The 24838-nt window shown below is 54.4% G+C and overlaps 1 protein-coding gene across 5 annotated transcripts in view; it reads left to right on the top strand.

Moving 5' to 3' along the window:
• Nucleotides 1–24838, top strand: part of WDR25 (WD repeat domain 25) — a 118690-nt gene that overhangs the window by 66544 nt on the left and 27308 nt on the right. For all 5 annotated transcript variants that reach the window (XM_037031690.1, XM_037031691.1, XM_037031693.1 and 2 more), the window contains exons 3-4: nucleotides 10445–10592; nucleotides 22083–22213. In XM_037031690.1, the coding sequence (XP_036887585.1) occupies nucleotides 10445–10592; nucleotides 22083–22213 (279 nt within the window). The remainder of the gene's footprint in view (nucleotides 1–10444; nucleotides 10593–22082; nucleotides 22214–24838) is intronic.

The raw sequence follows: 24838 nt of genomic DNA, 5'->3' as shown, positions 1-24838 counted from the left end.
TGGGCCCCTCTGGTGCTGGTTCCCGAGTGTGTGGGCCTGTGTACCCTCCAGGACCATGTGGGTCTCTCCAATGAACTCTCTGTGAACCTGGGAGCCTATCCTGGCACCTCAACCCCAAAAGTCTTTTCAATTGGTGTTTTTAGGCCTTGGCCTGAGTGGTCTGTCTCACTGCTCGCTCCTTCGCTTGGTTTATCTGCGTGCGAATGTGTGACCGCGGTCAGCCAGCAGCCCTGCGCCCTCACTGGGTCCGCCTGTTGCCACCCCACGCCTGGGATCTGCTAACTGCCGCCGCCTACGCTCCTGGGTTCGTCTGACTGAAGGATCTTTCCTGCCCGACCTACTCTGCTGCTGACTCTGCCCCTCTTACCAGTTTGTCTGAATGGTTCGTTGTTGTCGGACTTTCATACAGTTCAATTTTCTGTGTTTTGTCTGCGTTTTTGTTACTAAAACTTCATTGTCTTTAAACTTAGTTGTGCAAGGAGGCACAGTGTTTCCACCTATGCCTCCATCTTGGCCGGAAGTCTACCGTTCATAGTTTTGATCAACTTCTTTTTCTTAGATAAGGCCCTTTAACATTTCATATAGTAAGGGCTTGGTGATGATGAATTCCTTGAACCTGACCTTATCTGAGAAGCACTTTGTATGCCCTCCCATTCTACATGATAGCTTTGCTAGACAGAGCAGTCTTGGATGTAGGTCCTTGCCTTTCATGACTTTGAATACTTCTTTCCAGCCCCTTCTTGCCTGCAAAGTTTCTTTTGAGAAATCAGCTGACAGTCTGATGGGAGCTCCTTTGTAAATAACTGTCTCCTTATCTCCTGCTGCTTTTAGAATTCTCTCTTTATCTTTAATCTTGGGTAACTTAATGATGATGTGCCTTGGTATGTGCTTCCTTGAGTCCAACTTCTTTGGGACTCTGAGCTTCCTGGACTTCCTGGAAGTCTATTTTCTTTGCCAGACTGGGGAAGTTCTTTTTCATTATGTTTTCAAATAAGTTTTCAATTTCTTGATCTTCCTCTTCTCCATCTGGCACCCCTATGATTCGGATGTTGGAATGTTTAAAGATATTCTAGAGGTTCCTAAGTGTCTCCTCATTTTTTGAATTCTTGCTTCTTCATTCTGTTCCAGTTGAATGTTTCTTCCTTCCTTCTCCAAATCATTGATTTGAGTCTCAGTTTCCTTCCCATCACTGTTGGTTCCCTGTAGATTTTTCTTTATTTCACAATGCGACCTTCATTGCTGCCTGGGTCTTTTTTATGCTGTTGAAGTGCCCAGTGAATTCCTGGAGCATCCTGATAACCAGTGTTTTGAACTGTGCATCTGATAGGTTGGCTACCTCTTCATCACTTCATTTTACTTTTTCTGGAGCTTTGAACTGTTCTGTCATTTGGGCCTTTTTTTGGTCTTGGCACACTCGTTATGTAGCAAGGGGCTGAGCCTTAGTAGGGCGGGGCAACCCACATCACTCCTTTGTGATGCTGTATGTGAGGGCGGGATCCGAGAGGGAACAGTGCTGTGTGCTCCAGTGTTTGCCATATTTCACTCACTTCCCCTGCTACCCACAAGCAAATTGGGCCCTTCTGGTGCTGATTCCTGGGTGGGTGGGTTTTGTGTACGTTCTAGGGCCCTGTGGGTCTTCAATGGACTCTCCTGTGAGGCTGAGAGTTTCTCCTGCTGCCGCCTCAACCACCACAGGTGTTTTCAGTCAGAGGTTGAGGCTTTATTTCCCTGCTGGGACCCTGGGTTGTGGGTCTGCCTTGCTCCCCAGTTGTTCCTCCTGGTTTATTTGTATGCAAATGTGGGACCACCTGGTCCTCCAGCCTCTGCCTTGCCACGAGTCCTCTCCACCTGGCTGCTCGTCTCTGCCCCTCCTACCAGTCTGGATGAATGTTAACTCCTTGGTTGTCAGACTTCCATTCAGTTTGATTTTCAGTCAGTTCTGGTTGGTTTTTGTTTTTAAATTTGTTGTTGTTCTTTTGGTTGTGCAATGAGGCACAGTGTGTCTACTTATGCCTTCATCTTGACTGGAAGTCTGGAAGTTTTCCAAATTTGAGGAAATTAGAAAACCACAGATCTTAGAACCTCAGTGAACCCAAAGCACCAAGGTACATCATAATGGAATTTCTTAGAGCCAGTGATAAAGAGGAAAATCTTGAAAGCAGCCAGAGGAGTGAAAAAAGACCAGTTAAATAAGAGGAACGGAGATAAGAATGACAACAGACTTTTTATCAGCAATAATGCCAGAAAACAATGGGACAACATAAAGTACTAAAAGAGAAACAAACGATTGTCAACCTAAAATTCAATACCCAGCAAAGTAGCTTTTTTGAAAGAAAAGCAAAACACTTTTTTAGACATTTAGTAGCTGGAGTAATTCATTGCCAGCAGGCCCAGCCTACAGAAAATGCTCAAGTTCTTGAGGGAGGACAGTGGCCCCAGACGGAAATCCATGTCTTCACAGAGGGATGACAAGTCCCAGAAACAATGACTCTGTGGGCAAACGTGAATGCTTGTTATTAAAAATCACTTTAAACAATGAGTGATTGGTTGTTTAAAATGAAAATAATCTGTTTTGTGGAGTTTATGACATTTATAGGTATAAGGTATGTGTTAACAAGGTATAAGGACTGAGGAGGGGGAAGTGAGGTCTCTTGTGTTGGTTCTTTAAGTCAAGAGCTAATATTAGCTCTTGAAGGTAGACTGTGATGAGTTACAGATGTATGCTATGAAGCTTAAAGCAACTAGTAATAAAAAAAGGTTTGTGATGAGTAATTTAACAATGGGAGATAAAATGAAATAACAAAAGAAGGTGAAAAAAATAGAAAAGAGGGAACAAAGAATGGATGAGATCAATGGAAAGCGAGTAGCAAATTTAAACCCCAGCCATATGAAAAGCAGGTGAAGTGGTCTGCTAAACACCCGTTTATTTTTTATTTATTTATTATATTTTTTAAAATACCCACTTAAAAGACAAAGAGTATTCAGCAGATAACAAGGCAAGGCCCAATTATATAATGCCTCTAAGAAACCTACCTTAAATATGAAGAGACAAAAGGTTAAATGTAAAAGAGGGAAAAATATGCCAAACTTGTAGTAATTTTTTAAAAAAGCTAGAGTGGCCACATTAATACCAGACAAAGTAGCTGTCAGAGCAGAGTATTAGCAGGGAAAAGAGAGCCGTCTCACAACGATAAGAGATCAGTCACCAAAGGGCAGAACGTGAGGTGCATAACCGTTGGTGCATAATTACTTATACACCCAATAAAAGAACTGTAAAATACATGAAGCAGAGCTGATAGAACTGAATGGAGAAATAATTCACAATTACAGTTGGAGGTTGTAACACCCTTTTCTCCATAAACAATCGACCAAGTAGACAGAAAATCACTGAAGATACGGAGGACTTGGACAACGCTGTCATCCACCTTGGACTAGTTGATGTTTATGGAACACGTCATGTAACCGCAGCAGAATGGTCAGACATCCTTTTTGAGTGTACTGTATTCTAGGCTATAAACAAGTCTCAGTAAACTTAAAAGGACTGAGATCAATCAATATATTTTTAATGATGATAATATTAAATTAAAAATCAATAATAGATATCTGGAAAATTTCCAAATATTTGGGAACTAAACAACGTACTCCTAAATAACCCTTGAGTCAAGGAAGAAATTGATAGGGCTATTAGAAAACATTTTTAACTAAATGCAAATGAAAAATACATATAAGTTGTGGAATGTAGTTAGAGCAGTTCTCCAAGAGTAATTTATAGCATTAAATGCCTTTATTAATAAGAAAATTTCAAATCAATTAGCTCATACTTTAAGACACAAGAAAAAGAAAAGCAAAGTCAACCCAAAATAAGCAAAAGAAAGGAGATAAAGATAAGAGCAGAAATAATTGAAATAGAAAAGCAAATGAACAGTAGAGAAAAATCAGAAGCTAGTTCTTTGAGAGCTATAAAAGTGATAAACCTTTAGCCACTCATCAGGAATAAAAGATACAAATTACCAATCTTAGGAATAAGAGAAATACTGTCTAAAGATATGAAAGGATTCCTAAGGTAATGTTATGATCAGCTTTATATCTATGGATTCTACAACTTACATGACCTGGATAAATCCCTGAAAGACCCAGATGATGAAAACTCATGGAGAAGTAGACAGTCCCCAAAGCCCCATATTTAATAAAGAAATTGAATTCATAGTTAAAATCTTCTCACAGGCCCTGGCTGGCGTAGCTCAGTGGATTGAGCACAGGCCTGCGAACCAGAGGATCGCGGTTCAATTCCCAGTCAGGGCACATGCCTGGGTTGCAGGCCAGTTCCCTGCAGGCCAACTCCCAGCAGGGGACGTACGAAAGGCAACCATACATTGATGTTTCTCTCCCTCTCTCCTTCCCCTCTAAAGATAAATAAATAAATAAATAAATCTTCTCACAAAGAAAACTCTAGGCCCGAATGACGTCACTAATGACTTTTACCAAACATTTAAGGAAGAAATAGTACCAACATGTTGTGGGTTGAATTGTGTTCTTTTTAGAACTCAAAGGTTTGAGGTCCTAACCCCCACTGCCTCAGAATATGTCTTTATTTGGAGTGTCTTTAATAGAGGTCATAGTGTTAAAATGGAATTGTTAGGATGGGCCCTAATGCGGTGTGACTGGGTGTCTTTATGAAAAGGAAAGATTTGGATACAGGCATAAAGGAGAACACCAATGTGAACATGAAGACAGCTATCCATAAGGTTCTGGAACAAATTCTTCTCTATTTGATTGATTGATTGATTGATGTAGGTATTCATTCTTATGCTATATTATAACCCAGTAAGAGCTGTTTGCTTAATGAAATGCAAGGTTTGCTTAATATTTGAAAATCAACCAATGTAATTCAGTCTATTAATGGACTAGAAAAGAAGAACTATATAGTCTGATCAAGAAATGTATAAAAAGCTTTTGACAATCTCAAGCATTTATTCCTGATTGAAACTTTCAGCAAACCTAGAAATAGATGAGAATTTTCTCAAACAGATAAGGGGCATTTATGAAAAGATTAGCTTTAGCATTATACTCATCTGTGTAAAAACTGCTTTCCTTGCAAGATCAGGAAGAAGACAAGGATATCCGCTCTCACTGTGTCTATTCAGCATTGTACTGTAGATGCTAGCCAGTGCAATAAGGTAAGAAAAAGAAACAAAAGCTATCCAGATTGGAAAGGAGGAAGCAAAACTGTCTTTTTCGCAGACAACGTGATTGTCTATATAGAAAATGCTATTGAATCTACAAAACTTCTTGAATTAAGTTTAGCATGGTTTCAGAATTCAAGGTCAATGTATAAAACTTAATTGTATTTCTACATATTAGAAATGAAGAACCTAAAATTAAAAATACCATTTATAATGTTATCCAAATATGAAATAATTAGGCATACATTTGACAACAGATGTCTAAGATTTTTTCATTAAAAAAACTACAAACCATTGCTTGGAGAAATTAAAGAATACCTAAACAAAAGGAGAAATATATTATGTTCTGGCATCAGAAGCAAGCCTCAATATTGTTGAGACATCTCTCTAAATTGGTGTGTAGATTCAGTGTGTTGTGAGCACTTGAACACACCCACCCTGCAGGTCCCAAAGCTTTTGCAGACAAATGACCTGGTGAAGTCATGGGCACTTGGCTACAAAGGCTTGTGCTGAGCTATGTGAGTCTGACAGTGGTCTCTAGAATCGAAATCCCTGGTGGTGGGGCTATCAGACGATGGATAGGAGACCTGGAGCCAGGGCTGAACTAGGAGGGCCCCCTCCTAGGGCCAAATGGGAGGTAGAGATTCACCCGGAAGTCTGACAGCCATTATCTCCAGGTGGTGGAGTTATGGATGAATCTTATTTACCTCTTTCTGTTTTTATTTTTTTGACTTTTTAAAAAGATTTTATTTATTTATCTTTAGAGAGGAAGGGAAGGAGAGAAGGAGAGAAATATCAATGTATGGTTGCCTCTCGTGAGTCCCCTGCTGGGAACCAGCCTGCGACCCAGGCATGTGCCCTGACTGGGAATCGAACCGTGATCGTGTGACTTTTTTTTTTTAAAGCAGAACAGACCTATTTCCAATGCAATCAGAGACACAGCAATTCTGCAGTTGGTTCTTACCTCATTTTGGTTTTTGTACTGCTGTGTAATTTGAATGTTTTATAAGGATATTGCATTTGTTTTCATAGTCAAAAACAAGGCAGGCAGGTAGGCAGGAAGAATGTGACCGAGGGTAAAAGTAGGTCTTAAGAGACCGAGAACACCTGGTAGGGCCGTATCTCATTAACCAGGACATGGAGACTGCAGCGCACCTGAGACTCACAAGCACCACATTTTACTTGTCATGTTCTTTCCAAATCTGACTTTCGTTGGACAAACAGATTTGGTTTCTAGTTAATACGTTAAGTCATCTTAGAATATTCGACAGAAGACTTGACTCCTTAATTCTGTGAAGGTAGATTGGGATCCCTAATTACCTAGTTGAAAAAAGGTACACACTTCAGGCTGCTGTGGTGTTTGGGAATTAATCTTTAAAACCTGACAGTAAACATTAAATTCAATTAGGGAGAACGATTAGCAGAGATTCTTCTGGCCTTCACCCTGGGTAGCTTTGAGAAGTGGCTGACTGGTCTGCGTTGATTCTGATGCTGTTGTTGTGTATGTATCAAGTGGGAGAGCCAAGTATGCATTTTTCACTTCAGAGAGGAGTTACTGGGCAGTTAACAGATGGGTGGGTTTCCGTAAATGTGTTTCCATCATGGATTCAGGAGGCCCCCTGGCCAAGAATTCAAACTTCCCGGTTTGCTGCTTCTGGTCCTGTGCCGCAGAACTCTCTGCTCTTCTTTCTTTTTTCTTTGATTTTGGCCACCATCCATCTTTCCTCCCCCCTCCCCTCCTTTCCCTTCCCCTCCCTCGCCCCCATCCCCCTTGCTCTCTTTCTCTTTTCCTGTTTCCTTTCCCCTCTCCTTCCTTCATCCCCCCTCCTCTTCCTCATTATAAATTATGAACTATTTTAAGCATCGAAGTATAGAAAGTGACATAACAGACACCTGTGTGCCCACCACTCTGATTGTAAAATCCAGGGCTGGTCCCAGCTCTCATTTGATCAGCGGGTCCGTGGCATGGTACCCAAATCGGTCTGTTTCTCCCTCGCTTCCAGGAGACCCCTCTCCTGTTTTCCCTCCCACCTCTCTGGCCTCTCCTTCTCAGACTCCTTTCTGGTTTCTCCTTAGCTTGTTCGCACCCCTACCTGTCAACGCCAGGCCTCCTCTCTGCTCTATGTTGATTATACCTTGTGACTGAAAGATTGTCAGTGACAGTGACCCCCAAGCTCAGCCTCCACCCGGGACCTCACCCTCATGTGTCCAGCTGCCTGCCTGCTCCGTTTCCTCAGATTGAGCTCCTTGTCTTCCCTAAACGTGCAGCTGCTGTCATGGGCCACCCTCCTGCCCTACTGTTCCTCTGGGCGCTCTGTCCAGAGCTGAGGAACGTGGCCTGCACTTTTCTCCTGCCCTCCTACCCCACCCCCAAGCCAAGGAAATCTTGTTGGTTCTACCTTCCAAGCAGGGCCTCTTCTCCACTGTCCCCAGCTATCCTCTTTCCACTTGGTTCTCACTGAAGCCTCTCACCTTCCTGGCCCCCCCTCTCTGCCTTGCACGGCAGCCAGAGTGGCCCTGCGCCCACCTGTAGGCTTCTTCCCCCATTTCTGTAGAGCTCCCTCCTCCTGGTCACCCCCTCCGGGTCGCCTCCTCCAAGAGGCCATTTCCAGCCCCTTATGCTCGCCTGGTAGCCCTTCTCCTCCTTCCTTTATAGGCGGCCAGATGTCATTGGTGCCTGAAGTACTACATGGGTTCTGCTTGCTCCTCCTGCCCAGAATCTGTCCACCCCACTGGAACCGAAGTTTGAGCCAGGGTTTTGTTGGAGTTGGGTCCTGCTGTGCAGCACCTGGCCACTAGTGGGTGCTCAGGAAAGGCTTGCTGAGTGAACGTGTGGATGAAGGAGTTTGACGGAGAGCGATGTTTGGGCCTGTTGGCTTCAGAGCAGATTCTCTCTCTCTGCCTCTCTTCAGAGGAAAGAGAGCATGGTGTTCCTAGCTCCCTTCCCGGACCCTTTGATTCTCCCGCCGTCCCCAGGAACGGCCAGCATCTCCATGCCTGTTTTTAGTCTTGCTGAAAATGTGCAAGTGAACAAGCGAGACTCTCAGTCCATGGGTGTTTTAAAAGTTGCAGCGCCTCACTCACCTTCAAGTGCGCGGCTCAGTGGCCTTAAGTTCATTCACATTGTCGTGCAGCCGTTGCCGCCCTCCAGTCCCAGACCCTTTTCATCCTGCAGAATGGAAAGCATCCCCACTAAATGCCCGCACCCATCCGCCTGCCCCGCCCCCACCAGCTGCTGGCAGCACCACCCCCAGTCCAGTTCTGTGATTTCGATGACTAGAGGACCCTCGTAGAAGTGGAGTCAAACCCTGTCTGTCTTTTGGTTGGCATACCGTCCTCAAGGTTCATCCACACGCTAGCCTCTGAAAGAATCTCCTTCCTCTTTATGGCCGAACATTCCACCGAGTGGACCGACTGCATCTCGTTTATCTGTTCATCTGTCGATGTGCCCTTGGCCGCGTCCACTGCAGGCTGTCATGAGTAGTGTGCCCGTGAGCACTGGTGTGCACGTATCTCTTTGAGGCCCCGGTTTCCATTCCTTCGGATCATGTGGCGATTCTGGGTTTATTTCTGGAAGAAGTGCCCTGCTGTTTTCCATGGCGCCGGACCACTCTGCATCCCCTCCAACTGTGTGCCAGGGCTCCAGCCTCCCCACATCCTCGCCAGCTCTGGGTCAGCCCTTCTGTTTTCGACAGAGGCCATCCTAGTGGGTGCGAGGTGGCATTTTCAAAACTTAGATGGCATTATGCTATGTGTAAGCAGCATGACCTGTGTACTCAATGTGTGTGTGTGTGTGTGTTTACTCTAGCCATGTTACACCCTGTGGATCTAGTTCATTGATTTGACTTTTTTCTCTGTTCAAGTTAGACTTGTGCACAGTTCTGAAAAACAGCCAACAGCAGCACCCTGCACGCCACGCCTCTGCCCTGGACCCCACTCCCCTCGGAGTGCCGCAGCAGCTCCTTCTGCTACTCCCATCCGTGTTTCTGCGTGTGCACGCCGCGCTCTTTGGCTCTTCAGTCGGAGGGCCCAGCGGGGGCCCTGGCGTGGAAGACAGGTCCTGAGCTCTCAGGGGGCCACTCTCGACCTCCCGCTTTCTTGAGCTCAGACACTCACGTGCCCAGAAAACATGCGTCTGGAACCTTCATCCTCGCACGTCGAGAGCCTGCAGGATGCGCTTGCTCACCGCGAAGGGGAGGGTCTTGCTGGGACCAGGTGTGTGGGCGCGTGTGCCTGCACTTTGGGCTTTCTCTCAAGGAAATGAAGTTGGGCTTCCTGTGCGTGGTCGAGAGAGTGTCGGGACCCTGATGGTACGACCGGGGGCCTGCCACCCCAAGGAGCAGCACGCCCACCAGCACCTCGGCTCAGCTCTCTGCTTCCCTAGGCGCTGCCTGCTGGGTCCTCATTCCTCCCACTGCCCTTGGGGTGAGGAGGAGACCAAGGCCTGGAGGCCAGCAGCTCAGGGGGCCCCGATGCCCACCTGTGGCAGGAGCTCTTCCTGCTCCTCACATTCAACCTCTGACCCGCCCCACAGGGTCGGGGAGTCCAGCTGCACGCCCTTCGGCCTTTGTCCTGGACTAGGTGGTGGTGGGTGGGATTTCCTGGGAGAGCAGGTGACAGCTGAACCCAGGCTCTTAGACACCAATGGCCCTGCTTCTCAGAACATCCAGCTCTATACTCGAGGGTTTGATTGCACATTCCAGAAGTCAGGAAGTGTGCCTGGCGCTTTCTGCCACAGGTCTTGCTCCCCTTGGAGAGCCAGGGCGGGAATGGGGGACAGCGCCATCTCTGCCCAGGGGACAGAGCTCTGCCCCTGCCCTGTGTGAGCACAGGCTTAGCACAGGCATGGCAGGCTGCTTCCTGGGTCCGAGGCCTAGAGCAGGACCTGTGGAGATGGCTGGCTAGGGGCAGGGCCCACGCCAGGGCTGAGAAAGTCCCATCCCAGGGGTAGGCGTCAGAGGTGTGGCGAGACTGGGCACAGCTGTGAGTATGGGTAGCTGAGGGGCAGAAAGTGGGCCATGCTGTTTTCTTGTGGGCTCCCTGAATCCCAGAACATTTCTGGGAGAAGCTCCCCTTCAGCTCGCCAGCTCCAAGCCTTTACCTTTGCACCAGGAAGCGTTTAGCCTCTAGGTCCTGTTTTGATGGTGAAACAAAGGGAACCCAGTCCCGCTTCAGGACGCTCCTCCTCCTGTGGGGACTGGGCTGAGCCCCCAAGGCCAGGTACCCCGTTGCTGACGTCTGGCGCTGTGCTTGCCCCACAGGTGTGGAACGCCGTGGACTCGGGGAGCTGCCTGCAGACCTACTGCTTGCACAGCGAGGCTGTGCGGGCCGCCCGGTGGTCGCCCTGTGGCCGCTGCATCCTCAGTGGCGGCTTCGACTGCGCCCTGCACCTCACAGACCTTGAAACAGGTGTGTTTCTCTGTGTCGTGACCCCCAGGGCACCCCTTTCGGTCAACGAGTCTGCCTTCGCCTGGGGGCGCTTCTCCATGCCGGCATCCGGCATCGGGGCCGTGGGACCCAGACCTCAGTGGGACCCAGTGCAGGTTCAGCTGTCGTCCTAGAGCCGAGCTTCTCCCCAAAGGGCTGGGGGCAGGCCCATGCCAGCCCCCCAGAGGACAGAGCCCCAAGGTCGTCTCATCCCCCAGCTGTGGGGCTGGATAACAAGGTGGCTTTTTAATCAACTTCTGACATTTAATTTGTACCGAAATAGATTTAACTTTATCACAGTGTCCTTTGGTCAGAATCACTTTGGAATTCCTGTCAGTCCGTTCCCGTTGACAGGCGGTAAGGAGCGATTCCAGCTAGTAAGCCGAGCCTGTGGACACGCTCTGCTTTAATGCCCACACTGCATGGGCGCATGGGTGAGGCGGCGTGTGCTGGGCAGTTCCGACAGGGCCCTTGGACAGCTGGGCGAGAGGAGACAGGTCAGTGGAAAGGACTTGTCCCTGGGCAGCACCCCCCCTCCCATGAGGCAGGCAGGGTCAGTACCAGCCCCAGCCACAGCCCCACACGGGCGGGCCCTGGGCAGTGACAGGTGAGGACTGAGTCGGGGCACACTTCTACCCTGACTCCCAGAGCAGAAGGTGACTGACTGCCTTCTGCTCCTTGGGCTCCTCCTGGGTCACTCTTCCACTGGGACCCCTTCCAGAGCCATGAGGGGAGACCCAGGGGGCCCTTGAGCCCCTCTCGGGGCAGCCTCCCTCCCCTGCCTGGCCCAGCAGGGGAGGCGCTGGGGTCTGTGCCCCTCCTGGGGCCTAGCGACTCCTGGTGGGGGCGTGTGCCTAGCTTCTCCCCAGCAGTTCAGACGAGGTGCAGGAAGGGCAGGCGGCAGGTGGGTGGTTGGGGTAGCCGCAGGCTTTGTCTCCCACCTCAAGGGCCCTCGTCTCCGGGCTGCTGTGCAGCTCCTCAGTCAGCCCTGTGCCCTCTTGGTGCGCAGCTGGTCCTGGGCCATGGGCTCTGCACACGACATGCCGGTCTTCACCTCGGCCTGCTGCCTGAGATTACTTCCACACTTTCCAGGTGGGGAACTGAGGCTAAAGGGCTGAGGGGAGAGGGGCTTGCTCAACACGACATTCTCAGTGTTGGAGACACGGGTGAACGGGCCCCAGGACCCAGCCTGGGGGAGCACATGGCTGCTGGGAGGCCCGGAAGTACAGAGAGAATGCCAGGTGCACTGATGCAGAGAGACAGAGGAACCAAGAAAGCATCTTGCCTGGGAGATCAAGGAGGACTTCCTGGAGGAAGAGGAACTGGGGCTGAGGCAGGAATTAGGGGGACAGAGAACTGGGGTGCAGGGGTATGGTTGAGTGGGAGGGAAGTGGTTCTCAGCAGATAGAACAAGGACAGAGTTGTCACGGGAGCATGAACCGTGTGGTGTACGTGGAAACAGAGTGCAGGGAGCTGGGGGAGCCAAGTGTGGGGTGCAGGAACAGGAGCCTGAGCTTCATGAAGCTCCAGGCCCATGGGGTGCACATTCCCCAGGCACATGCTCCCCACTACAAGGTCGCTGAGTATCCATGGTGCCACCGTCCGCCCACCTGTGGCGGGAGGGGCCGCTGCTCATGCTGGTGGCACTGTTGGGTCAGTGGAGCACAGGTTCACCGAGCAACATCGATGGATTCCCAGTGGCCCTTCGTCTCTCTGTCTCCTTGACAAACAGATGTTTCATGGTCGTGAGTAGGGGTGTGTGAGTGGGGGTACGGTTCTGAAATCTTCAGACTGTCAGAGTCCTCCTGCCTGACAAGCTGGGGACCACCACAGCAGGTGGCAGCAGGGGCCTCTGCTGAGGCTGGCGCACTCTGGGCAGACTCCCTGGTTGCGGCAGCTGGCGGCTGTGCCTGAGGCCGGTGGAGAGCTGGAGGTGGAGGCCACTGGCAGGCCCTTGGTGGTGGGACTGGGGCGGCGGGGAAGTGCCCGGCCCCGCCCAGGTGCCCCCCAGCTGCAGTGTGCCCCCCAACTGCGGTGTGCCCCAGGGCCTGCCCTCAGAGCTTTGCCGTCCAGTCAGGGAGGTGAGGGGGACTTTTCCACACCTCCCTCCTCTGCTAGGGATGGTGCACACCGCCGGTTCACTTGTTGAAGGCCCTTACTCAGTACCTGCTGGGTACAGGACCTGGTGCTGGGCTGAGCGGTGAGTGTGTTGGATGCCCTCTGTCCCTTGGGGGGAGGCAGGAATGAGGGGTTAGGCACTCATTCGTGGGGAAGTCCTCAAGCCCCTGGGTTGGGCCGCCTGCTGAGGGGGTTGTCGGTCTCCTTGGCCAGTGTGGAGTGCCTGAAGGCTGGGGCCTGCCCTGTGGTCTCTGTGTGGCCTTCACTGGCCAGGCTGGTGGAGGAGGCCTAGCGGAGGCTTGCCCCTGCTGGGCGGTCAAACCTGTCGGGTCATCGGGTTGGTTTGGGTGTGGCAGCCCCCCCCCCCCCGTCCGTGAACCCCTCTCCGCACCCTGACCCAGGCTGTGCCAGGCGCCCCTGCCTCCATGGCTTTTGGCCTTGTTTGGCGTCTTGCCGGTTCCCATCACCAAGTCTGATCTTCTTCTCTGGAGCTGCCTTGCCTGCTCGCCGCCGCCCCCCCCCCCCCAGCAATTGGGCTGTTTCATTTCAATCTAATGAGAACTCCCTGCCAGGAGAAGGCTGTGCGGGGCGTTTTCCCCGAAGCTCTGGGGAATCAGCCACTTGGTACCTGTTGCCGTTAATGGGGATCTGGCGCCAAGACCAAGACCATTTAATCCTGGTGTCCTCCGTCAATACCATTAGAGATCTGTGGGCCCTAAAGCGTCAGTACCCGGCCTGAAATACGGAGGGCCGTCAACACTTTATCTCATTAATTTATAGTTCCGACGGGCCATTGGCTTACAGAGCAGCCATGAATCAACACCTAAATAAAACCCGCTCACAGATTAATTATTTTTATGCTCTTGTTTCAGCCCGTAATCTTCCTAACAAAACGCCTCTGGTGCATGCGGCTGAGGCCCCTCAGGGAGCGCCGGCCCACCCCACCAGGGCCTGCTTCGTGAGTCAGCTGTCCTGCCCACCAGGTCAGCCAGTCTCCTCAAAAGCCTGGGCAAGCTCATTCCGTTCCAGGCAGTGCAGGTTTCTTGCTTGTGCTGCCCACCTGGTGGTCGCCCCAGCTGGGCTGTGCAGGCCTCCAAAGTAAAGGAGACGGTTCTCTCCCTAGAGCCCCAGGGCCCCTGGCTGGGCAGGGCACCCCGTCCTTCCTGCGCTGTGGTCAGCTCTCCCAGCGTGATCCCTGCCCATCTGTGCACCAGGGGCATGGACAGGTGCAGATTCGGCCCTGCCAGCTGCCTGAGCTGCCCGAGCGGGGTGTCCTCAGGGAAGTGCCTTGGCCTGTTTCTGCAGCTGGGAGAGGGGCTGCTGGGGCCTGGCTGGTGGGGCTGAGGTGGGTGCAGCTGAGATGAGGTGTGCGGGGCCCTCTGCACAAGGCCCGGCACACAGCAGGCCCTCGGCCAAGGGTACCCCTCCCTCTCCTCTGCCACCCCACGGACCCCTCAGACAGCAGGAAACGATGGCCTTGTTCCCATGGAGTGTCCAGAGAGCGCCAGTTGCTGGGCCTTTTCCCCAAATGGGGCAGCTTGGGGGGCTCAGTTCCAAAAGCGCAGTGTTCTCCTGATCTGGCTTGCTAGCGTGGCTGTTGGTTCCATGCGTGGATCAGGGGCAGACGGGGGTGTCCCAGCTTCCCTGCCATGCTCTGCTCTGTGTGACAGCCTGGTAGTGGGGCAGCAGCTTCCTCCTGCTGATGGGATGGCACGTGCCCCTTGTCTGGGGTGGAGGTCCTCTTCCCACAGACCCCGCTGTCTGCAGCCTTGCTGTCCCCAGCCCAAGGCTGGCCCCCGCTGCTCTGGGGGTCTGTGTGCCTTTTGGTGAGGGGGGTCATGGTGCATGGAAATGGGTGACCCACTGGGTCTGTGCCCATCAGTGACCATTCCTCTAGCTTGTCCCAGAGGGTCTTCCGGTGCCCTCACCTTAGCTTGGGCCCCTTGGGGCCCCATCTCAGATATCCTGTAAGGAAACAGGGTGGCAAAGTGGCCAAGCACTCGCAAGGGCCAGGTCTGTGTTACAAGTTCAAGTTGAAATGAGTAAATGGCTGTTAGACCCTTTGCTTATTAAACAGTCAGTGTCCACAGTAACCTGTGAGGGGGCTGTTTTTGTCCCCATTTCACTGACCCAGACACTGAGGCTTGGAGTATTCGGTGAGTTGCCTAAGGCTATACCGCCAGCCCCAGCCCGTCGACTGGTGGAGGCATTGCCCGCTGACACTCGGGAGTGGTGTGCCCACACCACACCTGCTTTCCCGCTGTGGACAGTGTGCTCAGGCCGACTCCTGGGGGCCCACTTGGTTCTTAGCCAGCAGCTGGCTTGCCACCTGCGGAGGGGGGCTCAGGGCTCTGGGAGGCAGGCACGCCCAGGCGGATCTTGACTAATCCCTCTGATTAAGTGACCGGATGAAGGATGCTTCTCCGGCTTATCGACAGCTGCCGCTTCGGTGCGAGAAATGCCAGCCCTGGTGGTTTCCGAACACTTGGCCTGAGAAGGGTGAGCAGCATCCAAGGGAAAACCCCGGAGAAGTGCTCCTGGGCTCGCAGGCTCCAGGAAGTGGGCGTGGGAGAGGCTTCCTGCTGGGCCTTTAGAGGGGCCTCGGGCACCGAGACCGAGTGTCTCCCGGTGCGTCCCAGATGGCCTTGGGGAAGGGTCTGTGGGCGCCTCCTGTGGCGGGCATGTGTGCCAGGCTCTCCATGGCGCAGGCCCGGGGTGCGCTTGCTCCTCGGGTCCCAGGGGCTTTGCTGCTCCATCCAGATGCGGAGGCTCTGAGCTGCCACCTGCCACCCCCCCAGCTTCCCTCCCTCCCACTGACACAAGCAGGACCACAGGCCCTGGGCCTTTCCCCCTTGTCCCCAGTCATCATGTGTGACCCCACTCTGAGGTGCCCTCCCTGAAGCCCTGCCCCGCATCTCCTGGGCATGTCCACTCTCTGAGGCCGCACCCCCATCAGGCCTGGAAGGCCATCCTCGCTCCCACGCACTCTGTCCTAAAGAGTGTTAGCCTTGCCCCACCTCCTCCCACAAGGCTCTGCAGTGAGAGGCTGACCCTAGTTGCAGAAGACGAGTCAGGTGTCACTGAGCTCCGGGGGTCCCTGCCAGCCCGAACTGCACATCCTGGGAAGGGCCTAGAGGCCTTCCTTGTGCCCTCCTGGAAGCCAGGCTTGTGCCAGCCCTCTGGGTGCAGGAGAGCTGGCTCTCCATCACAGCGCTGTCCCATCTGTCACCGGGAGAACAGGGTGGGGGGATGTGGGTCTCCGTGGGTGGGGACCTGTGGTTGGTTTGCAGTGCAGCGTCCCTGGTAGGTAAACCAGCCCCTGTGCACAGGGTGGGCACAGCAGGGTGCAGAGTGCCAGGCTCTGTGGTCGGGCGCAGCCCCATCCTGGCAGGGAGCCTGCCCATGGTCCTTTCTGTGTGGTGGGGGTGTGTTCTGAGTCCCAGGACAGTGACAGGAAAAGCCTTTGGGATGTCCCTTGTTTGCAAGTCAAAAAGGTTTTTATTTTTTTAAATCCTAACCTGAGGACATGTTCATGGATTTCAGAGAGAGAAGGAGGGAGGGAGGGAGGGAGGGAGGAACATCGATGTGAGAGAGAAGCCTTGATGGGTTGCCTCCTGAGTGCACCCCACCTGGGGGCCGAACCCACAACCTTTCAGTGTACCGGATGACTCTCGACCAACTGAGCCACCTGGCCAGGGTTAGCAGAAAAGTTTTTTAAAATTTTTTGGGAAATTCAGTCTTGCTCAGATAATAAAGACCCGTGGCTCAACTCACTGTAAAGAAATAACGCTACCGTCACTGCTCTGTGTTCCGTGTTCTGTGTTCTGTGCAGCCGCCACAGCTGCATGTCAGGCTTGTCCATCGTTGGGAGCCGGCCAACCTTCCTACATCACTTCTCATGCACACATGGCCTTAAGGTGAGTTTTATTTCCCGGTGTTGCGTGTAGGGTCCCACGGGTGTGAGGTGGCCGCTGGCTGACCCAGAGGGAACATTCAGGCCCATGGGACTCTTGCCCAGGCCCTTCCTTCCCAGGACTGTGCCCCGCGTGCCCAGATGGCCCCCATTTCTGATTCAGAGAGTTTGATGTGGAGTTAGTAATCTTTTCTCGTCACTTTGAGTCAGGATGGTTAAATTTATAGCTGGCTGACTGCGTCCCTGAGGATGAGCGTGACGATATTGACTTTAGCGACATGAGTCATACGCTGCTTGGCTAGGAACAGAGGCTCCATCCCCACAAGCCGCCAGCACCCACTCCCCCTTGTCGGGGCCACCTACACGTGGCTGCGAGTCTCCAGGTGCACACTGATAGCTCAGGAGAGGGGAGGTCACAGGCAGCTTGCAGGCAGGCGCCAGGGTGCCGAGAGCTGGGTGCTGGCGACAGGTGCAGCCTCAGTCCCGGCAGCTTGTGGGCCCTGGACATGTGTGGGCTTTGCTGAGCTTCCCCTCCCCGAGCTCTGAGGCAGGTCATTCCTGGCGACCACAGCCAGCTGTGGCAGCACCTGTGCAGGCCTCAGGCAGGCCCAGAGGTGGCTGGGGCACGGGCACCACGCGTGGCTCATATCTGAGCCGGGATGGTGGCCAGAGGGTGGGCGGAGGAGGAGACCCTCGTGGACCAGGATCCCTGCCTGCCGGCAGGGTCCCCCAGGCAGGCTGAGGGTGGATGGGTGGTGTCAGCCCGGCCACATATGGTGGTCCCCACTGGGCGCCTCGCTGCTTCCACCTGAGAAGGGAAGAGGGGCCAGTCTGAGGGCCGCCTGGCCAGTGTTGCCGGCTGCCTTCTCCTAGCATGTTGGCGGTTGGAGTGTCGGCAGCAGTGTGATGTCGAGGACAGGCTGAGACCGGCTTTGCTGTAGCCGCAGCTCTGCGTTAGTGACAACCCGTGTTGCCACTGTGTCAAGGAGTAACAGGGGTGACTTTTCCTAACGGCGAGGGCGCTGAGCAGTGCTTAAATGGTCGGCTTCATTATAACAAGGTGGGGGAGTTGGTGTTAGTGGGTTCAGTGTTCCAAAACTCCATTTCCTATAAGCAGCGTACAGTGAACACGAGAACTTTCTACGACGAACATGTAAACAGGCGAGACAGTCTCAGGGTTAGAGGTCACATGGCCGTAACTGCGTTTCGCGTGGCTTTGCTGGAGGGGGGCGTGCCAGAGCAGCAGCCCGACGGGTGACGAATGGGGCGCGGGGCGGGAGCAGACCTGGCGAGGACGGACCTTCGCCTGCCGCGGGCCGGTGTTCGCGTCCCGGACAGTCTCTGACCAACGTTTCCCAGCCCCCGTCCGCATCTGTTTAACCGGACAGACCGGCCCACGGCACTGGGCTCGTGCCAGCTCACGGAGAGGAGCCCTGAGTCGCCGATCTCCCAGGGCTTCTGCTGGTCAGAGCTTGCATCCCTTGGCTTCAGCTTTTAATGTGATGAGGGACGAATCCAGTCATTTTGGGTTTAATTTTCTTCAAACAGCGACGGTTCCCTTTTGTTGTTTGCTGGGTGGCCTGCCTCGAGGACGCTCCAGGTCCCCGTGGCATGGAGCCCTCCTGACGGCCTCGTGTTCATGAGGGCACGTGGCACACAGTGCAGGGACCTGCCTGAGGCCCCTGCACTGCAAGGGACAGTGCTGGGCAGGGGGCCTGTCCGAGGGCTCCCAGCTCTCTGCTGACCGCCTGCTGCCGCCAAGAACACACAGGTGAGGGCGGCCCGTCCCGTCAGGGCCTGCTGACCACGCAGAACTTCCCCCTAGTCTTTCCCATGAGGCTTCTGGAAGCTTAGTAGAAAAATTCTCAAATCTCTCAGTGTTGGGTCCTTGTGTTCCTTAGCAAGGAGCGTATGGAGTAGCAAAGGAACGCCTGCTTGTTGTAAGTGGAAGCGGGAAGGAGACACAGCTCCCGTTGGTCTTCTAACTGGAGTACATTAGCGCTTACAAGTCGTAGGTTCTGTCTCAGCCTCTTCAGGGCCTTGAAGCAGAAGAAGGTATTCGGAAGTGTTTTTTAACAGCGAAAAGTTCAGTCATCTTTTAGCGACTCAGCTTTCACTCCTCTGCCCAGCATTTCTCCCCTCTGTTGGCGAGAGGGCGCCGCCACACTTTTCGGAGAGCCGCGGCGAATTCGCTGCCATTTCTGCAGTAAGCATATGTTACGTGCTCCGGTCCAAGAAACAGAGAAGTTTTTCTCCCGGCAGATAGAGTGTGTTTTTCCTTTTGGACTCAAGGGTTGGCAGTGAGTTCCAGACGAGCAGGAAGTCGGCAGTAGGCATGGTTGTCTCCACCAAGAGAAAAGACCTGACCCACGGGGACCTTCTCGGTGGGGGGCTGCAGTGGCGCCTGTGAGCTCCTGTTGCATCCAGGGGATGTGACGATGGCTTCTGCCCTCGGCCCCCAGCTGAGACCCCCACCCCTGGGTCAGAGGCAGCATCCTGAGACCAGTGCTTCAGGAGGGAGGCCCACCCTGGGTGGCCCACAATGCTGCCCTGTGTCCACGATGGGTACGCGAAGAGCGCAGGGGCCAGCCGTCTGTGGCATTTCTCTGGGCACGGACACTTACTCACAGGGCGTGTCATAGCTGGTCCCTAACCACCCCCTTGGGTTCCAGATGATTTTCAGGAGAGGAAAAGACGAATGAGCTTGAGGAGTCCCAGGCTTCCAGTTTGGCGAACCCCCGGGGGCTCTGTGCTGTCTCCCTGAGAATGGTGCTTCTCGGCTGGCCCGCGGCACGGCATGGCGCCCAGCCTGCCTCAAGTCTGCTCGCCGCCCGGTGCCTTTCTTCCAGAAGAATTCTTTAGTTTTAGAAAACTTTACTACAACAACATTAGTGTCACTTGAAGTCGTTTTGCGTTGGTGAATCTCATCCGAGGGTCGGCCCGTGTCAGCCCATGCAGTGCTCTTGCAATTCAGAAATGAGTTTCAGGCGTTGTCCGCCTTGTTGCAGCCGCGGTTTCTGGTTCCAGTTTTAAGTGGCGTTTCGACTCCCACCAGGCCGAGCACTCCGGTTGCCCTACCCGCTGTCCTCGAGTTGGGCGGCTGGGCTGTGGTTTGTAACCCCTTCCCCAACGTGGGTGACAGCACGTGCCTTGGCCAGCTCTCGAGGACGTTGCCATGGCACAGGGTGGCCGTGAGCGTCCTCCTGCAGGTGTGTGAGTGCAAGATGTTACGGTTCAAGGGCTTGTTGAGCTTAAAGAAGTACAGAGTCTTCACTTGTGAAAGGTCAAGTGTTTCCAGAACTTTCCCTGATGACAAGCGGCTGCTGGGTATGGGCCCCTTGAAGACGCCCGGAAGTAGTCAGCGCACTGTCGTTCATCAGGCGAAGTGAGGCTGGAATGAGGAGCAAGGGCAGCTGCTTCCCAAAGCCCTCTTCTGGGGAAAGAACCTACGAAAACAGATGTTTCTGATTCTTTCCACGGTTCTGTGACTTTCGAAACCAGAAATGACATACCTGTGTCACCCGTGACAGCTCTCACATCTGCACCTCGAACTAGGGGCCACATTCTTCTCATCTGCTTTAAATTGCTCGCTGTGACGGTGTCGGTGAGTTTTGAGTGGGGCCAGTAGGAACCTGAGCACGTCGCCCTCCTTGGGGACCAGGGGCGGGAGCCATTCTCGGGCACCGTGCATGGGGCAGGGCTCTTCGTGCTATGCGGTCACACATCGCTGCTGCCGGGGGTGGGCAGCTCCCTCTCTGTGGCCTGGCCAGACTTCCATGGACAGACCGACGCTGCGACTGGGCTACTTTCAAGTCACTGAGTCAGAAAAGTTCCCTGCCCTTGAAAAGAAAATGGAAGCACAGTCGACCCTGTCGCTCTCGTCAAAAATGCAGTATTAGAGCTAAGAGTTTCAGACAAGTTTGTTGATACTCTCAGGACATGGTATGTGGGCGTGTTTTTAAATAACAGCTATCTTCTCCTCGTCTCACCCTCTAAAATTCCCGATGTTTGGTGGACACCCACACACACTGGCATGGTGCACTGTGCAGCCCCGCCTGTGCCGACGAGGGAGGGGGGCTCTTGCGGACCAGCCGTGCCACCAGGCGGCCTGGAGATTGCGGGTCTGGGCCAGCGGGGTCTGTGAGGGCTGCTGCTGGGGCCCCGGTGAGTGTGGCCAGTGGCTCTCCTGCCTGCCCTGGTGGTTTGGTGGAACGGGTCACTAGTGAGGGTGGAGCTCACAGCAGGGCAGCCTTCAGGAAGTGCCTTCTGCGGGGCGTGAGCAAAGGCGCTGCCCGGGTCCCGTGGAGGACGTGATTCAGCGGGAGACCCCAGTGTTCTTGGCCTCCAGTTTCTTGCGTCCCTACTTGCCCTCTGCCTCAGTCCAGCTGGAGCTGTTTTCTGGGCCAGTGGCCATGAAGGGTGTCCCTCGTCGGCCAGGGAGCCCCTGTGGGCACCTCTGCAGGAAGCTGCCTTCACACTTCTGGTTGGCGTGGTGTGCAGTGATACCACGCCTGGTGTGGGAGCAGGGACGTTGCCTGGTGGCCTGGGCCCTGGGGACACGTGCAGAGGTGGCCCTCGGACTTGGTGGTGGCGCCTGTTGCCAGCCTGGCTCCTCACTGCACTTCTAGGAGCTGGAATCTGCCACGTGAGAGCGACAGTGACAGCCAGTGCTTTGGTGCAAGGTGGGCAGAGTGGCCCCGGCCCGGAGCGCAGCAGACTGGTGCAGGGCCCAAGTCAGATGGCCCGGCACGCCCCGCCTGTGTGTTCCTGGGGGCGTGGGGACATCGCACAGGACACGTGCGGGCTCCATGGCAACTTCAGGATGGACACTCAAGGGCGAGGGTGGGCCCGAGTCCTGGACAACCTGTGAGGCTCCGGTGCCTGCACCACCTGGGTATCGTGGGTATGGGCCAGGGCAGGTTGCCCATGCTTGTCACTCAAGGGTCCTGCCACCCCTACTGCCCAGCTCGGTGCCAAACCGTCATGGGTGAGGGGAAAGGTGTGATGCTAAGGGGGCTGATCCTAAAAGGAATCCCTTCGAACACCCTGCTTTTCCTCGGACCTGTAGAACCACAGGCAAAGACTCTCCCATGTGGGCAGCTTTGGAGATGCCCCTCTGTCTCCCCAGGGGCTGGTTCTTCTCTGTTGAAAGTGGGCCTGGGGTGGTTTAAATGAGTCGGTAAACACCAGTGTTTTGGAGCACGTTGCAGGTGGTGCTTATGGGCTCAGCCGCCCGTTTAGCCCTGGGGAGGGGTTCAGCAAGAGGGGGGCAGCAGAGTGTGGCCAGAGTTCCTGCGGCCACTCTGCTGTTTCCGGAAGGTCTCTGTTGGCCTCCCAGTGCCCCGGCGGGCCGTGCTGGCCCGTATTTCCGTGCCAGGTGAATCTTTAAGGTATTTATGTTGTGATCCGAGTATTTTCTCTCTGCTCTTCCTGTGTCGCAGGAGCCCAGACGTTCAGTGGGCAAAGTGACTTCCGAGTCACCGCCTTGAAGTTTCATCCGAAGGACCATAGCCTTTTTGTGTGCGGGGGCTTCAGCCCTGAGGTCAAGGCCTGGGACGTCAGGGCCGGCAAGGTAAGCCCGCCCGCCACGGGGTCTTCTGCGGAGAGCTCGCCCTGATGAGCAGGAGGATCGGGCAGGTCGGCCTCTCCCCATGGGGGGCTTCGGGTGGAAGAGTTGCCACTCAGTAGTCTGTGCTCAGCGTGATGTTTAGCTGTTTTGAAAACAGTTTCGAGTTGTGAAGACGAGTAAAGCACCACAGGTGCGATTCTGTACGGCATGTTACCAGCCATGTTTATTGAGCACCTACTGTGTGCAGGTGCTTCTAGATGCTGTAAAATGGACCCGCCTGGGGTTACCCAAGGGACCCAAGTGTGGACATAGGTCACAGGTGCAGAGGAGTGCTCTGTGTGTGCATGCGAGTGTGAGTGCAAGCTGGAGGGAGGGCGAGTTGAGGCCGGCATTTGGGGGCAGGGGCAAGTCTTCTTGGGCGAGACCGTGCTCCTCCAGGGCCCTGCAGGCTCCTCCCCGTCAGCCCCACAGAAAAGGGAACCCCACCCTGCCCTTCATACAGCTTGCTGCTTCTGCTGCCGTTACCGGTGTAACAGGTGGCAGCTTTGGCCCTGCTCTGCCTGTCGCCCTCCGACCCAGCACACCAGGAGGCCCTGCCCTAAGTCTGGCTGGAGCGGCTCTTGCCTCCTGGCTGGTGTGACTGCAGCAGTTTCCCGTCTGGGCCTCTGTCCCCCTTTTCAAACCCCTGGGGTCTGTTCTCAATGGCAGACGGAGGCAGAGCGGGCGGTCACAGGGTGAGTCAGGGCCCCCGAGGCCCGTGCACTCTCGGGAAAAGCAGTGTCCCTGCAGGGCCCCAGGTCCCCTTGATCTTTCTCCCGCTGCCCCTCCCCTCCTGCCCCGCAGGCCTCCTTGCCTTCCCCAGAGCACCCCAGCACATCCGAGCTTGCCCTGCCTGCCTGGAATGTTTGCCTCCCAGTGTTCTGCCAGCGGCTCATGCGCCACCCACTGCACAGGGTTCTGCTCAGAGGCCCCCTCTGTCTGCTGAGAGGACACCCCATGCCACCAGAGGTGACCTGGCATTCATTTGTCTCCTTTGCCACCTCTCTTTTTCCGTGGCACTTATCACCTGGCATACTGTGGATTTTACGTGTCCGTGTATGTCTCCCTCCACTCGAACGTAAGATCCTCCAGGGCAGGGATTCTTGTCTGTTGTGTGTGTTGCCGACTTCAGCTTCTAGAACAGGCTGGCTGGCAGAGCAGATGAGGGGGAAGGCGGCATCACCGAGAGTGCAGTACAGGGTCAGCCGTGTGACGTGAGGGCAGGCCCCGGCGGGAGGCTGTTCGCGCCATGTGCCTTGGTTTGGATTGGCAAGGGGAGCCCTCCAAGTGAGGGGGGTGCTGGGAAAGGGCTGAGGAGGGGTCCACCGCGGGGTGACGAGGAAGAGCCTTACCCACTCAGGGGTTTGATGGGGTTTGGGAGGCTTGGTTTTGAGTTCCGGGAGGCACTGCCCTGGTTTGAAGGAGGCACTCAGCCGTTCGAGTTGTGCAGGGTGGTTCGCCATAAAACTCGAGCTGAACTTGACTCTGAAAGAAGAAGGTACAGAATGTCAGGGGGAGTCCTCCAGTCAGGACTCAGTGTCCCAGCCTGAAGGGCTCTGGCCTGCTGCATCTGCACAGGAGGTTCTGCCCAGGGCTCTCCCTACATGGCGGCCCCCCAGCAGGCCTGCCCTGAGCGGAGGCTGGTCTAGTGGCCAGAGGGGCGGGGAGACCAGACAGCACCCCTTAGGCCAGGTTGGCGCTGCCCACTGGCCTCTGCAGATGCAAGGGTGTGGGGCTTGGAGACGCAGCCCGGGGCAGGCGTTGCTGTGCTGGGCAGGCAGGCCCGTTGCAAGCGTGCCAGCTATTAATGTGGTTGGAGGCATCTGTGCCAGATTCTGACCCCGACCCCACCACACCCCCACCTCCATGGGGTCACAGAGCCTCTGGCCAGACTGAGGGGACAGCTCCTTCTGGCCCCAGTTGTTACCTCTGGCAGATGTAGTGAGGGCCTCAGGTGGATGGAGCAGGACAGGAGAAGGAGAGGGCCAGCACTGGCTCCCCGCCCTGGGGCTCCCCGCACCCCCCCACCTGGGGCTGCCACCTGGTGGCTCCAGGCTGAGCCTGCTGGGTGCTGTCCTGGGTGCTGAACGCCGAGCCTCCCAGGCCGGTGCAGGAATACCCACCAGCCACGTGCTTGGCTTTTCCAGATCATAGTCAGGGTTGGCTGGAAACTAATCTCAGGTGGAAGCAGGCGAGTCACAGACCTCAAAAAAAATCAAGACCTACTTCCCCTCTTAAATACAACAAAAAGGCCTGTTTTGTTGTAAAAGTAATGTGGGATCTTATTTTTTAAAAAAGAGAAAAGAGAGGGATGGGAGAGAAGGGTTGGCGGAGCCAAGGGCAGACTTAGCCTAACCTGGGTGGATCCGACTGCGCCGTCGTCTCCCTGGTGGTTGTTGGGGCGAAGTGCACACCCACCCAGGACACCGTCCAAATGCTGTCCCGCTTGGACCCAGTGATTGAGCTTGGGGCGCAAGCTTAAAGAAAGAGACTGTGATGTGGGAGCACCCCACAGGCAAACACAGGTCTCACCGAGGGCGTGCGAGAGCAAGGGCGGGGACGGGTGTTTCCTGTGGCGAGAGGAAGACG

This window comes from Sturnira hondurensis, unplaced genomic scaffold (genome assembly GCF_014824575.4).
Source record: "Sturnira hondurensis isolate 20B ecotype Veracruz unplaced genomic scaffold, ASM1482457v3 Scaffold0021143, whole genome shotgun sequence".
In the NCBI taxonomy this organism is placed as follows: domain Eukaryota; kingdom Metazoa; phylum Chordata; class Mammalia; order Chiroptera; family Phyllostomidae; genus Sturnira; species Sturnira hondurensis.
This window is presented reverse-complemented; position numbering and strand designations above follow the sequence as displayed.